This window comes from Brachycentrus maculatus, unplaced genomic scaffold (genome assembly GCF_059751285.1).
Source record: "Brachycentrus maculatus isolate JH-2025_06_01 unplaced genomic scaffold, ASM5975128v1 h1tg000242l, whole genome shotgun sequence".
Taxonomy (NCBI): Eukaryota; Metazoa; Arthropoda; class Insecta; order Trichoptera; family Brachycentridae; genus Brachycentrus; species Brachycentrus maculatus.
In genome coordinates this window covers 1502921-1517924 of record NW_028280993.1, presented here as the reverse complement: position 1 = coordinate 1517924, position 15004 = coordinate 1502921, and the positions used below count along the sequence as shown (strand labels likewise).

General features: G+C 29.4%; 1 protein-coding gene across 24 annotated transcripts in view; it reads right to left on the bottom strand.

Annotated features, from left to right (window-relative positions):
• spri (Src homology 2 domain-containing protein sprint) overlaps window positions 1-15004 on the bottom strand; it is a 279029-nt gene that overhangs the window by 223341 nt on the left and 40684 nt on the right. For 6 of the 24 annotated variants that reach the window (XM_088265138.1, XM_088265141.1, XM_088265154.1 and 3 more), the window contains exon 1: window positions 13674-14169. The exons of 14 other annotated variants lie outside the window; for them this stretch is intronic. Coding sequence is in view for 3 of the 10 variants with exons in the window: in XM_088265147.1 (XP_088121273.1) it covers window positions 13674-13690 (17 nt within the window). In the remaining 7 variants the exon portion in view is untranslated. Of the gene's footprint in view, window positions 1-13673; window positions 14170-15004 lie in introns of those variants that run through there. 4 more of the 24 variants (XM_088265137.1, XM_088265148.1, XM_088265139.1 and 1 more) reach the window with 1 other exon arrangement.

Here is a 15004-nt window from a genome sequence, read left to right as displayed (position 1 = left end):
GGGTGCGGATAAGGGTTTTAGTGAAAAAAAAAAGTGATCACATGAAACACCCTATGACGGGTCGTAAGCCTTGGAAATACTTAGACTCACATATTCTTAATATGTTATGTTGAGATGTTAAAATGTTATTTTATTTTGACGGTATGTTTATATTCAATCAAATTAAAATTATTTAATAGAAATTATGTAATATATAAATATTTATCTTTCCCGCTAAGCGTGTTGAGGTAAAATCATTTATCAAGTGTTGACCGGTCCGTGGCAATAAAAAGGTTGAGAGCCACTGATTCAGAGTATTATAATGGGATAAAAACATATAATACATGAATACTGGGTAATTCGTTGTTCGTTACGCTCCAAAACTAATGCTCTACTGTAGAACAATTAATTAATCTTTTAATAAGTACAACATTCGTCTTATACTACTTACTTTGACCACATATTTATACTATGGTTACGTACGGATGGCTTCCATCTCGTTACGAGCATTTCTTAAAGACACGCATGGAAATTACAAGTTACAACCGACAGTAAGTCGTCGTCGGAGAGGATGAAATCAATTAAGAAAGGAGACCAACTTCCTTCATCAAAATCCAGTTTAAAATAATTACTTTCAGTCTGATAACAAAAAAAATCTAACTAACGAGCAAGTGTTATTTTTCCCCGTTTTATATTTATTTCCTGCTTAAAATTTTCATGTCAAATTGTCTTAATATATTTTGAATTTATGCGGTTTTGTGATTAGCTTTAAACGATCGGATTAAAAACACGAATAAGTGAGATTAGTAACTTTGTGATTTTCCAGTTTATAACGAAATGTAACTTTGTTTTAAAATCACTTTAAATATTTTATTATAACTTAATTATGATGTCCACCGGTTTCGAAGCTAACCGCTTCTTTATCAAGACTTGATAAAGATCGGATTAAAAACACGAATAAGTGAGATTAATAACTTTGTGATTTTCCATTTTATAATAAAATGTAACTTTGTTTTAAAATCACTTTAAATATTTTATTATAACTTAATTATGATGTCTGCCGGTTTCGAAGCTAACCGCTTCTTTATCAAGACTTGATAAAGAAGCGGTTAGCTTCGAAACCGGTAGACATTATAATTATGTTATAATAAAATATTTATAGTTTTTTTAAAAACAAAGTTACATTTTAATTATAAGTAAGATCTAACTTATGAGTAATTGTTCAGTTTTAAATGTCAAATTGTCGAATATATAAGGAGCTAGAAATATTCAAAACGTAACCAAATGTATGCAGTTGTGTGATAAGCTATAAATAATTGAATAAAAAAAAAAACAAATCAATAATGACTTATTTTAAGGAAGTGTTTATTGAACTCGGTTAATTGACATGGTATTCGTTTTATTTCTCGGTATATATATTCTAGCTTAAGTTTTAGATATATTTTTTTTAATTAAGAAGCTAGAAACACGCACTATGTTACATAACTTGTGCACTTAAATAAGCTTTAATAACCGAATTCAAATAACGACTTATTTGAAAGAAGTCGTTATTTCATTCGGTTAACTATTTGTGATGATATTCTTTACTTTTTCGGATAAATTTTTATGTTAAAATATGGCAAATATGGCACTTGGTTTAATTCAAAAAAATAATTTGGATAACGACGTATTTCAGGCGGTTATTGAATTCATATCGCCTTTATAGAGTAGGCCTCAATTGCGTGCAATTCATCCAATCTGCATTAATTTTCAATAAAAATATAAACCATAATTCTTTGATTGATGACACTACTCAATTTCTTGAAACTTCCAGATACATTGATCAAACTCAAAACACAGTATGCGAAAGTTCACAAGAGATATCTATGGTGGGATAAGGAAAGCTTTTATTAATCAGAGACTCTTTCGTTTGTATGTGAGGTGCGAATCCTGCATTATATTCACATACTTTGAGAAATGCTTGAGGACATCGTTAATTTTTTTTTATTTAAGCTTATAATTCAACCAAGGGTAATATTGAATAAAAAATACAGTGATTTTTTCACTGAATTATTTATTCAATATTACCCTGGACTGATACCTGAAGCGGACGGCTGATCACCTTTCCTTCATGTGTAAACGATCAAGATAACACTGCGTTTATATTAAGCAGTGCCCTATGCACCATGTATATATTTATATAATATACTATTTATTAATATACATATATACATATATATATATATATATATATATATATATATATATATATATATATATATATATATATATATATATATATATATATAATATATATATATATATATATATATATATATATATATATATATATATATATATATATATATATATATATATATATAAAATCAGTTTTAGCAAATAAAAATCTATCAGCGGAAGCTAAACTGGCAGTACACAATGGAGTTCTGGTTCCAACCCTTATGTATGGAAGCGAAGCATGGAGTTGGCAAAAGAAGGATGAAATCAGACTGAATGCAGTCGAAATGCGATACCTCAGACGAATGTGTGGCAAAACGATGTTTGATAGATGTTCGAATGATGAAATAAGGAAAAAATGTAAGGCTGAGATAAGCATTATCAATAAAATTAAGAAAGGTGTGTTGAGATGGTTTGGACATGTGGAGCGTATGAGTGAAGAAAGAACGGTTAAACAAATTTATGGAGCGAATGTAGTTGGAAAAGAAGCAGAGGGCGACCGAGGAAAACTTGGCACAATCAGGTATGTCAAATACTTGAAAGCGGCCGGGTCAGGGGTCGTAATAGTCGTCGGGTATGTATGAGGAGATGCATGAATGTAGAAGAGGCAAAGAATGTTTGCAAAGACAGTGGTGTGGCGTTCGATTCTCTCTGCCTACCCCTGCGGGGAAGCGGCGTGATGGTTAGTTAGTTAGTTATATATATATATATATATATATATATATATATATATATATATATATATATATATATATATATATATATATATATATATATATATATATATATATATATATATATATATATATATATATATATATATATATATATATATATATATATATATATATATATATATATATATATATATATATATATATATATATATATATATATATATATATATATATATATATATATATATATATATATATATATATATATATATATATATATATATATATATATATATATATATATATATACATATAACACATTGAAAAGTAATACTTGGATGCCGATAAAGTCGAGTGCATATAGGACATGAATTAAGTGAGTGAGCATCTGTGCGTTATCGATCGTGTATTTTGGCTACGTTCCAATAGACATCCGGCAAAGTGGCGTAAGCGCCCAACGAAAAGCGAAATGTGCGTCAGCTGGGATGCGAACAGCCGGCCAGAGTACCTGCAGCTTTATACTCCAACTACTGCGCTAACGCAATAACGGATATAATAATCGGTCAAAATATTCTATTCTATTCTGTCAACTCCCGATTTTTGTTAAATAATTTAACAATCAACTATGTACTTTGTTTCAAAATATTTTTTGCATATATTTTTATTTATATTTTCCTTGGTCGATACCACCATTATTTCTTAAAATTTATTTTTGCACGTATTTCGATGCATTTCGCATCATTTTTGCCGAGTAAATTTTAAATAAACCATGGATAAATATTACTACAAAGTGACGCTAAATTACCGCGATGTAAATTAATAAAAATATATTTTTGTAACTATGTTTAAGAATTGATTTCACTATCATATACTATATTAAATCTACCTTTGATTCATCGTATTATTTAGATTTTTATGAAGATTTTAATAGGTAAATACCAACATTTATTACAGTTCATTGTGACACGTGTTTCGATGCATTCCGCATCTCTTTTACCAAGTACCATAAACATTAAATTAAAAATGGATCAATATTATCTACCACTAAATGACCGCTGAATCAATTAATATTTTTTTATTCATTCATTACTATGTTATAGAAACGATTACAGTATATTTCATCCGTGAACGAATCTGAATAAGTGATTCAGATTCACTAAAAATTGGGATCCGGTCCTTTAATCGACATAAATGAACGAGTAATTGAAACGACGAACGACCCACTTCTTAAAAAGTGTTAAGTACAAACAAAACACGCCAAATAAATACGAGTTGTTCACAAGTTAATGACTTTGTTAGTTGAACACTATCGCATAAAACCAGATTACAAACATCGTCACACTGAATGGCCTATTCTGAAATGACCAGTACATAATACGGAATCCGTCTTATACAAGTCGCTCATTGTCCTTTCAACAGACAGATGAGTTTTGCAATATATGACTGCAAAATCATACAAACCGAAGAAGTCCCCGACACCTAGTAAAAAATACTTAAAGCCATTAGGAGCGAAATCAATTAGCAGGCAAATAAAAATACGCTTTTGATAAGATTACACGATTGTACGTAACGTTATGCTAAGATTGTACCGTTTTCACTACGCATACAAAGATAATTTTATTTGTATGTGTTTGTTTAAAATTTGGTTGAGCAAACAATCATGGTACCGTAGAACGGGGCTACTTGAACTTTGATGTGTTACTTGAGCCCAGTACAAAAAAGGGATTTAAATCTGTATTTGGTCTACAATAATGTACGTATCGTGACAATTAATGTCACCTGTCAGAGAAACAATGAATCATGTCGATACGATCTAAATATTTTTTTGTACTGGGCTCAAGTAATACACCAAAGTTCAAGTAGCCCCGTTCTACGGTACCTACCATTTATTTTTAGCTTGCGTTTAAGTAAATAAATTAGCGAATTTTACTAGCTTTTTAAATAATACTTGAGAGACTTAGCGAATATACTGCTAATGACAGGGGTTAAATTTGTTAATATTTGCTTGGCTTTTTTACTTAAGAAGGTGGTTATTTGATTTATATTAATTTTTAAGTCAACACGTAGCTTTGGAAATGGATGAACCAGGTATGAGTAATATGTAAGTTATGCATATGTTATTAATCAGTAGGTATATTAACAACTTGTAAATAAACGCTAGAACAAGTAAGGGTATGCAACTCCGAATGCCCTAGCCATCGATACTATTCTACTTTTCATATCTATATTCCTTCTCCATTTCCTTTATCATTTAAGAATGTATACTTAAACCGATAACATACGAAAACACAATATTAAACTCGTGTGAAATAGTATAGTGTTCTACGTAGAAAAATATCTTTGAAAATACCATTTTTTCATTGTAAAATTTAAACGAAGTATTTTAAGTAAATATTATATCGACCGTAAAAAGAAAAGAGTATTTCGACTCTAAAAATTGGAAATTCACAGCAGACGACAAAAACATAATAGCTTATAGGCTCTCCTGCTAAATTGAACATCTGGAACGTTTGTATTGTGAAAATATGATGTGTATAAGAGTAGCAAATAGAAGATTACGAAAAATATAAGGTCAAAGGGTACACGATGATTTTTTTAAAGATATTTCAAAGAGAAAAAAACTTGTTGGCAAATGCTGGGAACAGGGTTAATGGTGATTGAAATCAGTTAAAGCAAATAAAAATGGATCAGAAAAAGCTAAATTGGCAGTACACAATAAAGTCCTGATTCCAACCCTAATATATGGAAGTTAAGCATGGAGTTGGCAAAAGGACAACGAAAGTAGACTGAAACCATTCGAAAAAAAACTGAACATCGAGAAAAAACTTGAATATGTCATGATTAAATACTTCAAAATCTTGTCATGATCAAATATTTCAAAGCGGTCAGGAATAATCGGCGGGTATGTATGAGGAGATGCATGAATATGGAAAAGGCGAAGATTCTATGCAAAGACAGATTGGTGTGGCGTTCTAATCTCTATGCATACCGCTGCGGAAAGCGGCGTGATGGTTAGTTTTTAGAAAGAAAAAAAGACAAAAATACAGTCAGGAATGTATTCAAAACAATAGTAGACTAGTCTACATTTAACCTGATGATGGAATGATTATTCCGAAACCGGGAGTCATGAAGTAGTGTGATTTTCAAAGTGGTGTTACATAAAGTGAACGATGAATGATAAGGAGACTTTTATTTTACCATACCACAAAGTCAACAATGTTTTTAATATACAAAATAAAATAAAATACAAAACTAATTGTAAAATGATAAACAATTGTGCAGTGAAAATTTGAAATACTAGTTTTGTAAATACAATAGGAAATAATTCAGCGATTACGAACAATTAGCTCTTAAATTTAATCACTTGACACAAAGCATACATATAATACAATAACTGGATTTGTATGGGCGTGGCAATCCAATAAATCATAAACCATTGCTTCATACTTTACATTCTAAAAGCATTATGGCTATTCAATTCCCATAAAAGATATCAGAATCGTAAAGCTATGAGCGGTCTCTTGTAGCCTTGATGGCGGTACGAAAAATACCACACTCATAAGGGAAACTATGTCTGGTATTTAAAAAAAAAAATAGTTCGTGAAGCTCTTTTAACGTTTTAATTTAAGTTGTTATACTATTTGCACTAATATTGTGAAAACGCCTACATTATAAACAATATACAGTAAATCCCCCTTATAACGTAGAGAAAAGTACCGCGTTATCTGAGGGAACGTTATAGAGGGTAAATGTTTTTGAATTGTATTTTAATTTAATAATGACCCATTTCAGCTATTTCCGCTGTAAAAATGTAAAAATTCAATTTAAAACATTAACCCCTTATAACGTTCCCTCCGATAACGCGGTACCTATCTCAACGCCATACTACTCTGTATTTGCAAACAATCATCATCTCTTCCACATTCATGCATCTCCTCATACATACCAGCCGAGTATTCCGACTCCTGACCTGATCATATTTAAATATTTGAAATACTAGATTCAGCCAAGTTTTCCTCGGTCTTTTCGGGATTCGCCTATTTGTTTTACTGTTCTTACTTCACTCATTCGTTCCACATGTCCAAACCATCTCAACAAATTCATTTTATCGATATCTCCGCCTTCCATTCTTGCATTGAACATCTACCATAAATCAATTACATGCAAATAATATCGCTCACTCCTTTCAAGAACGTCATAAATCAAAAAACTTGATTTTTCAGGAGAACGTTTTTAAAGTTTAAAAATATAATATATATTCAATTCAATATATTATAATTCAATATATTCAAAATAAATATCCAGCCACGTATTGAACTTTTTACAGTGCAACAGATCTTTTTTGGTAAAACCTGAAGATTTTTTCTCCATTTGAAAATATTTAGTATATTTAAAAAAATAAAAAAACAATAGCTTTTCTTCAAAATGCAAAAACAACACTTTCTTCCCTGTAGCGGGTAAATATTAAGTTAAAAATATGCCTCTTTTGCTGAGATATAGTACATTTTCTGGCCATTCTGAAAACATGCACAACTAAAAATTGACGATTTTTGATTTATGACGTTCTTGAAAGGAGTGAGCGAGATATATATATATATATATATATATATATATATGTTTATTTATATATATATATGTTTATATATATATATATATATATATATATATATATATATATATATATATATATATACATATATATATATATATATATATATATATATATATATATATACTACATACATACATATATATATATATATATATATATATATATATATATATATATATATATATATATATATATATAATATATATATATATATATATATATATATATATATATATATATATATATATATATATATATATATATATATAATACGTGGAGACCGATATAAAATATTGCTACTAAAATACCAAAAACAAGAAACGTAATTCGTAAATAACAAGAAACGTTCATAATAAGTTTTTATTTTACTATTCGATTCTTACAAAGCGACGGATAGAACAAATAAAAACGTTATAAAAACCAGTCATACCAATATTATGTTTACATACTCATATTATTTAATGAGCAAGGTCAACATTCGAACTGTTTAAGTCTTGAGTCACTCCGGTGTTTCCCAAAGTGAGTGGCAAGAGATTATTTTATATTTCTTTAATTTTATTTTTGACTACTAATTTGTTTTGTTAATGCAGTGGGACTCCGGAAATCCGAACTAATTAGGGCTGTGGCCTGTTCGGATTTGGAAAAGTTCGGATTAGCCGAGTAATTTGTAATACAGTACATACATAGTACTTTACACTACAGTACAGCTGTCCAAACTCAAAACACAGTAAGGGACATTCTTTTGTAGTACATTTTTTTTGCATTTTTGGACTATGTACATTCTACATAGTCCAAAAATGAAAAAAAAAATGGTACCACAAAAAAATGGACAGCCGAGTAGTTACGTTCCTTTTGTGTTTTTTCTTGTTCAATTAGCTCTAACGTAAATACATATGACATTGTTTGTTTTAAAGTATATTTACATTATTTGTAACTTTTTTTTCTCAATCTAATATATCAATACTTGAGCAGCAATACAGGTACAGAACTGTATACTTTCCAATAATTGTATGTAATCATAAATATGTTCTTCAATGTTTTCTAACACATCGCTGACTCCTTTCAACAACGTCATACATAAAAAAAAACTTGATTTTTCAGAAGATATTTTTTAAAGTTTAAGAATATAATAAAATGTATTAAAAATAAATATCAAGCCACTTTTAACTGTGCAACAGATCTTTTTAAGTAAAACCAGAATGTTTTTTCTCCATTTGAAAAATATTTTATATATTTAAAAATAAAAAAATTAAACAATACCTATTTTTCAAAATACAAAAACACTTTTTGCCCTGTAGCGGGTAAATATTAAGTTAAAAATATGCCGCTTTTGCTGGGATATAGTACATTTTCTGGGCATTCCGAAAACAAACACAACTGAAAATTGTCGATTTTTGATATACGACGTTGTTGAAAGGAGTTAGCGACATGTTTTTCTACAAAATCTTGTTCGGTATACGAAGTACTCGTAAAAATCTTGTTTAAATTCGCGGTTACCGTACAAAGTGATTGGACCAAGTCTTAAATTTCTTTCAAAATACAAAAGGTAGAAGAGATTATTGCCCTTAAGCCAGTAATTTACCGAAATTATACATTTGAATCGGTAACAGAACGAGACCAGTTTTACCGGGCCGAGTTAGCAGCCAGGCTGAGCGTCTAACGATTGATAACTGTTACCGTTATAAATGATCTTGAATGAACCTTAGCGCAGTTTTTATTCCTATCAAGTATAAATACTATTATACATACGTAAATTATCAATTTATTTTTAAGTATTTTGAAACTGGGTTCGGATGACTTCCTGATAATAAAAATGTTTAATTTATATTTGAAGCAATAATTTTGTGATTTTCCATTTATAATTCAAATATAACTTTGTTTTAAAATAACTAAAAATATTTTCATTTTAACTAAAATATAATTTCTACCGGTTTCGAAGCTAACCGCTTCTTTATCAAGACTGATTAATACTAAAACACTATCTAATAATAATAATAAAACCCTTATCCGCACCCCAATGGTGCATAGGGCACTGTGTCATATACCATAAACGCAGTGTTATCTCGATCGTTTACACATGAAGGAAAGGTAATCAGCCCTCCGCTTCAAGTACCAGTCCATGGTTATATTGAATAAATATAACAGTGAAAAAATCATTTATATTTAATTTACCCCCCTTGGGAATCGAACCCGGGACCTCCAGAACGGTAGCCGAGCGTGCTGACCATTACACTACGGAGGCGGACTAACATTCATTATAACTTAAATATAATGTCTACCGGTTTCGAATCCAACCGCTTCTTTATCAAGAGTGATTAATACTAAAACACTAACTACTTTACAATATTTAAAATATTTTGACGGTTAGAAAAAGGAGCTTAGGTAGATCTCAAGTGGCTTGATTTAATTTTATTAAAAATACTCGGTGGACAAGTTCATTTAGACCAGTGGTCTCCAAACTCAATAAGGATTTGAGCTACATTTAGAAATTGAACTTACTTGTTGAGCTACCCAATAAAAATTACTTCTTTATAGTTTTTTTATCATGACCCTTATCATAGCATACACAATATTTTTTTATATAAGTTTTAATAAATTAGAACACCAGATTAACAATAAATGTAAAATACGCACTTTAAATATTTTGTCCGCCTCCATAGTGTAATGGTCAGCACGCTCGACTATCATTCTGGAGGTCCCGGGTTCGATTCCCAGGGGGGGGTCAAATAAATGAAAGTGATTTTTTCACTCTAATATTTATTCAATATCACCCTGGACTGGTACCTGAAGCGGATGGCTGATCACCTTTCCTTCATGTGTTAACGATCAAGATAACACTGCGTTTATATGCAGTGCCCTATGCACCATTGGGGTGCGGATAAGGGTTTGATGATGATGATTAAATATTTATTTTCAGATAAAATAATAATTAAAATTGGTGTGATTAAAAATTAACATGATAACAAAACTTACTAGGCAAATTTTATATCCTACAGCCAAGCTACCGGTAGGTCACGAGCTACCGTGTGGCGAACACAGATTTAGACCATAGGTTCCCATTTATACATAATACACGGGGACATAATAAAATACACGTAGAGCCGATAAACACAACTAAGTTTGGAGTAAGGTCCTTACAATATATTGCCTATACCCAAATTAACCAGCTGCCTGACAAATATAAAATAGAACCCAGACAGGGATCCAAAATGAAGGAACTGAAAAAATTCTTAATTTGACATTTGTGTTAGTGATTAGATAAAATATCCTATTTTTTCATTCACACATGTTTTTTTAAATGCCTATTAACTGTACCTTTTATTACTTTATATTTTACATTTTGCGGTGTTTTCTTATTTGTTTTTCAGTAACCTTAATCCCATGTCCCAAAATGAGTAGGTAATGGAAATTATTAATTGAGGATATTATATATGTGACTTATGTTTGTAATTTGTTTAAATAAATAAACAAATAAATGAGTTGCTAAATGTTATAACAATATATAATTTTAATAATATGTTATTACGCGATGTACAAACGTAAATAAATTATTACGTACTAAAAATATTATCTATGATGATAATAAAAATAGACCCAAATATAGAAAAATAAACAAAAATAATTTAATTAAATTTCACAATGTCTATGATATTATTTTATTTACAAATATAAATTTATTTATTGGACAATATATTAAAATTATGTAATAAATATTAATAACTTGACAATTTAAGCGTTCGCGTGTCTTATTTATGACACTATAAATAAATATGTAAAAAAATAAGTTCACTACATTTTTGTTTTATTTAATTTAAAAAAGGTAAACAAAAAAAGGTACAGGGGGGCCTTGTGTAATTTTGTGTCAGAAAGGGGCATGACCTGCTTGCAAATTTATTTTTCTTGTCTATCTTGATTTTTTTCTTCAATTTCATTGATATTTTCTTCAACGTACTTTTTTTTATATCAACCAAATGAATTTTTTTATTGTAAAAACGAGGTGAAAACTTGAAACTGCAAAAATAAAACTCGGTTAGAACAACAAAAGTAATGAAAAATTATTCAATAAGATAAAAATGTATATGTATGGCATTCAAGTAATGTTTGGAAAATGAACAAACTAAAATGAATTTATTTGCTACATCATGTTTTCTTTATTCTTTTTCCCAACTCAATCACAGTGAAGCCCCCTTGAGGTAGTATTTCACGATTATGGCGCAATGTAAATTATCCAAAATTATGATTTTTTATTATGAAATGATTTGAATTTTTTTTATGGAACCTAAATATTAGTATCCGTGAATATCGTCGAAGAGATAAACGTATTGTTTAAAGTATTTTTTTTATCTACTTTTGATAACAGATAATATTACATATGCGCTTTAATAACGGGAGATAATAAATGGCGTAGAATTCAAATGATAAAAAAGTTTCGTAGAAAATAAAGATACAAATGCAATTTTTGTGGCGACTCCCCGTGAATAGATAGGGAACAATTAACACAATAAATCAGATGGTAAAACATCTATTTAAAAAATACTTACACTAACTAACTAATTGAAACGCCGCTTCCCCGCTGGAGTAAGGCAGAGAGAATAGGACGCCACACCAATCTGTCTTCGCAAACAACAGTCATCGCCTCTTCGACATTCACGCAAACGTATCCTAATACACACGCGCTGATCATTCCTATTCCTGACCTGACCACGATCGAGTATTTGAAACACCTCATCATGACAATTTTTGCTCGGTCTTCCTCTATTTCTATTTCCAACTACATTACCATTTGGTCGGTTGGAAGATATTGCTTTTTAGCAATAAGCCCGCCAATGTACTTTTTATTTTCTGTACATGAAGTTTAAATAAATAAATAAATAAATAAATAAATAAATAAATAAATAAATAAATAAATTACCCTCATATTTTTTTACCGTTCTTTTTTTCACTCATTTGATTCCAATACCCAAATAAACCATCTCAACACACCTTTCTTAATTTTATCGATAATGCTTATCTCAGCCTTGCATTGCTTCCTTATTTCACCATTCGGAAATCAATCTTACATCGTTTTGCGCAACATTATTCTGAAATCGCATTATCACTGCATTCCGCAACTCTCATCCTTCTTTTGCCAACTCCATGCTTCACATCCATACATGAGTGTCGGAGCCAGGACTCCGTTACAAACTGCCAGTTTAATTTTCGCCGATTGCACAATTGAACGCAAAAAACCTACAATCTATTGGTATGGCAATATAATGGTCCCTAGGCAAAACGTATGTGTATTTTATGGTCGTAGTTTACATCCTAACAATTTTTTCTACGGACGATTCAAACCCGCATTTCCATACATCCAATTTTCCAGACAATAAATTGAATATTGTACTTGCAATGTTCTTCAAAATCGTAAATATGTCTTGAAACGTTGTGCACAGTTTTATCTGTTGTCAAAGAACGAAGGTGCAATGACCCTTATAAAACGTAGGCATAAAAAAATATGTTTTACTTGGTAAATACCACTATTTCACAAAATTGCTAAAAATTGTGGTATTCGAAAATGTTGCGGAATGCATCGAAATACGTGTCGCAATAGATTGTAAGAAATAGTGGTATTTAACAAGTAAAATTTAAAATAAAAATGGATAGATATGAATTATTACCTCAAAGTAAATGTTCAATCAGTTAATGAAAAAAAAATTAAGTTCACCAAATGATAGGATTCATCTAAAAAATGCATTGATAAAAAAAAATGCACTTGACCAGGAAAATCCAAGAGAAAGATAATGACGTATCATGAATTTCAAGGAATTTCAAAATATACACAGATGCAAGCATAAAGATGGGCGTTTTAAATTAGTCACAAGAAAATTTGGATTATTCATCTTTCAAATACTATTAAAAAATATATTAATCTACGTATTAATTCTAATAGTTTAATAACTAAAAAAGTACTAACACGAGGAGGCTTAAAATTTTCTATTTTAATTAAATTTAAGTACCTACCTGTCCTAAATAAATTAAATACTTACCATTTTACTATTACACCTACATTATGAAAAAAGGAAAACTATCTAAAAACTGGGTAAAATATCAATTTGAATAATGATTTTTTGAAAATATTTTCTAATCGTATTTTTTTATCCTAAAGGTATTCAAATAACTATAAAATTATTCAATTATATAATCATTACCTTTCAATGGCATCCATTTATTTCAACAATTTTCCAGCAATTTCAATGACTCACGTAATATATTATCATTTAAAATAGTCAAGTGAAATTAAATAAGAAAATTGTTTTTGAAAAACACATATTCAGCATTCAAAACCAGAATGCATTAATTTTTTAACTAGGAAAGAATTAAGTACTAAATATTCGTCAATTCCAGCGGAACACAAAAAAACTACGTACACAAAAACTTAAAAACACGTTTCGTATCATTATCGCAACGAACTCAATGCCACAAAACAAAAAATAATAAAAATTATTACAACACCTTCCGTAATCACTAATTATAATAATAAAAAGTTTTGCACTAATAAAACCACTTTTCAAACACGAAGCAAAAATCTATGAAAACAAATGACTTCAAGTAAAGAATGGAAAACTGTCAGATTTCAAATTTGAATTTCGAACTTTTTCGCTAGCGCGGCAAAGCAACTCTGCCCTCTGGCGTTCGCTCACGACTGATTAAAATTTCGAAATTCTCAGTCCGCGGACCTGTTTTCTGCGCGCGCGACTGCGCTGGAGCGAGAGGGCGATACGATTCCCCGCGCGATGGAGAGGGACGGCGACGCGAACGGAGGCGGAAAACGTGCTTATAAGATTCTGATCCGACACGTTATTTCGAAAGCCGGCTTTTGTATTATTATTTTGGCACCGAAAGAGAGGTTATGTATGATTAGGCGTTTGCAGGTTAGTTACCCAGTAATAAAGTAAATGAATTTATGAGTTACCTATTGATGCTATTTTTGACTTTATTATTAGTAGCTTTGTGATAATAATTTTTTAACTTTATGGTGAGTTACTGATTAATGATATTTATTTTTTGATGCGCTACTCGTTGATGATATTTTTTACTTTATTATAAATTCGTCATTGATGATATTTTTGACTTTATTATGAGTTACTTATTGATAATATTAATGACTTTATTATGAGTTACTTTTTTACGATATAAATGAATTTATTATGAGTTGCTTTTTTACAATATAAATGAATTTATTATAAGTTATTTTTTTTATGATATAAATGAATTTATTATTAGTTGCTTTTTTACAATATAATTGAATTTATTATAAGTTATTTTTTATGATATAAATGAATTTATTATGAGTAACTTTTTTTACAATATATATGAATTTATTGTGAGTTACTTTTTTATGATATAAATGAATTTATTATCAGTTACTTTTTTACAATATAAATCAATTAATTATGAGTTACTTTTTTATGATATAAATTAATGTATTTTGAGTTAGTTTTTTATGATTTAAATCAATTTTTTATTAGTCCTTTTTTAT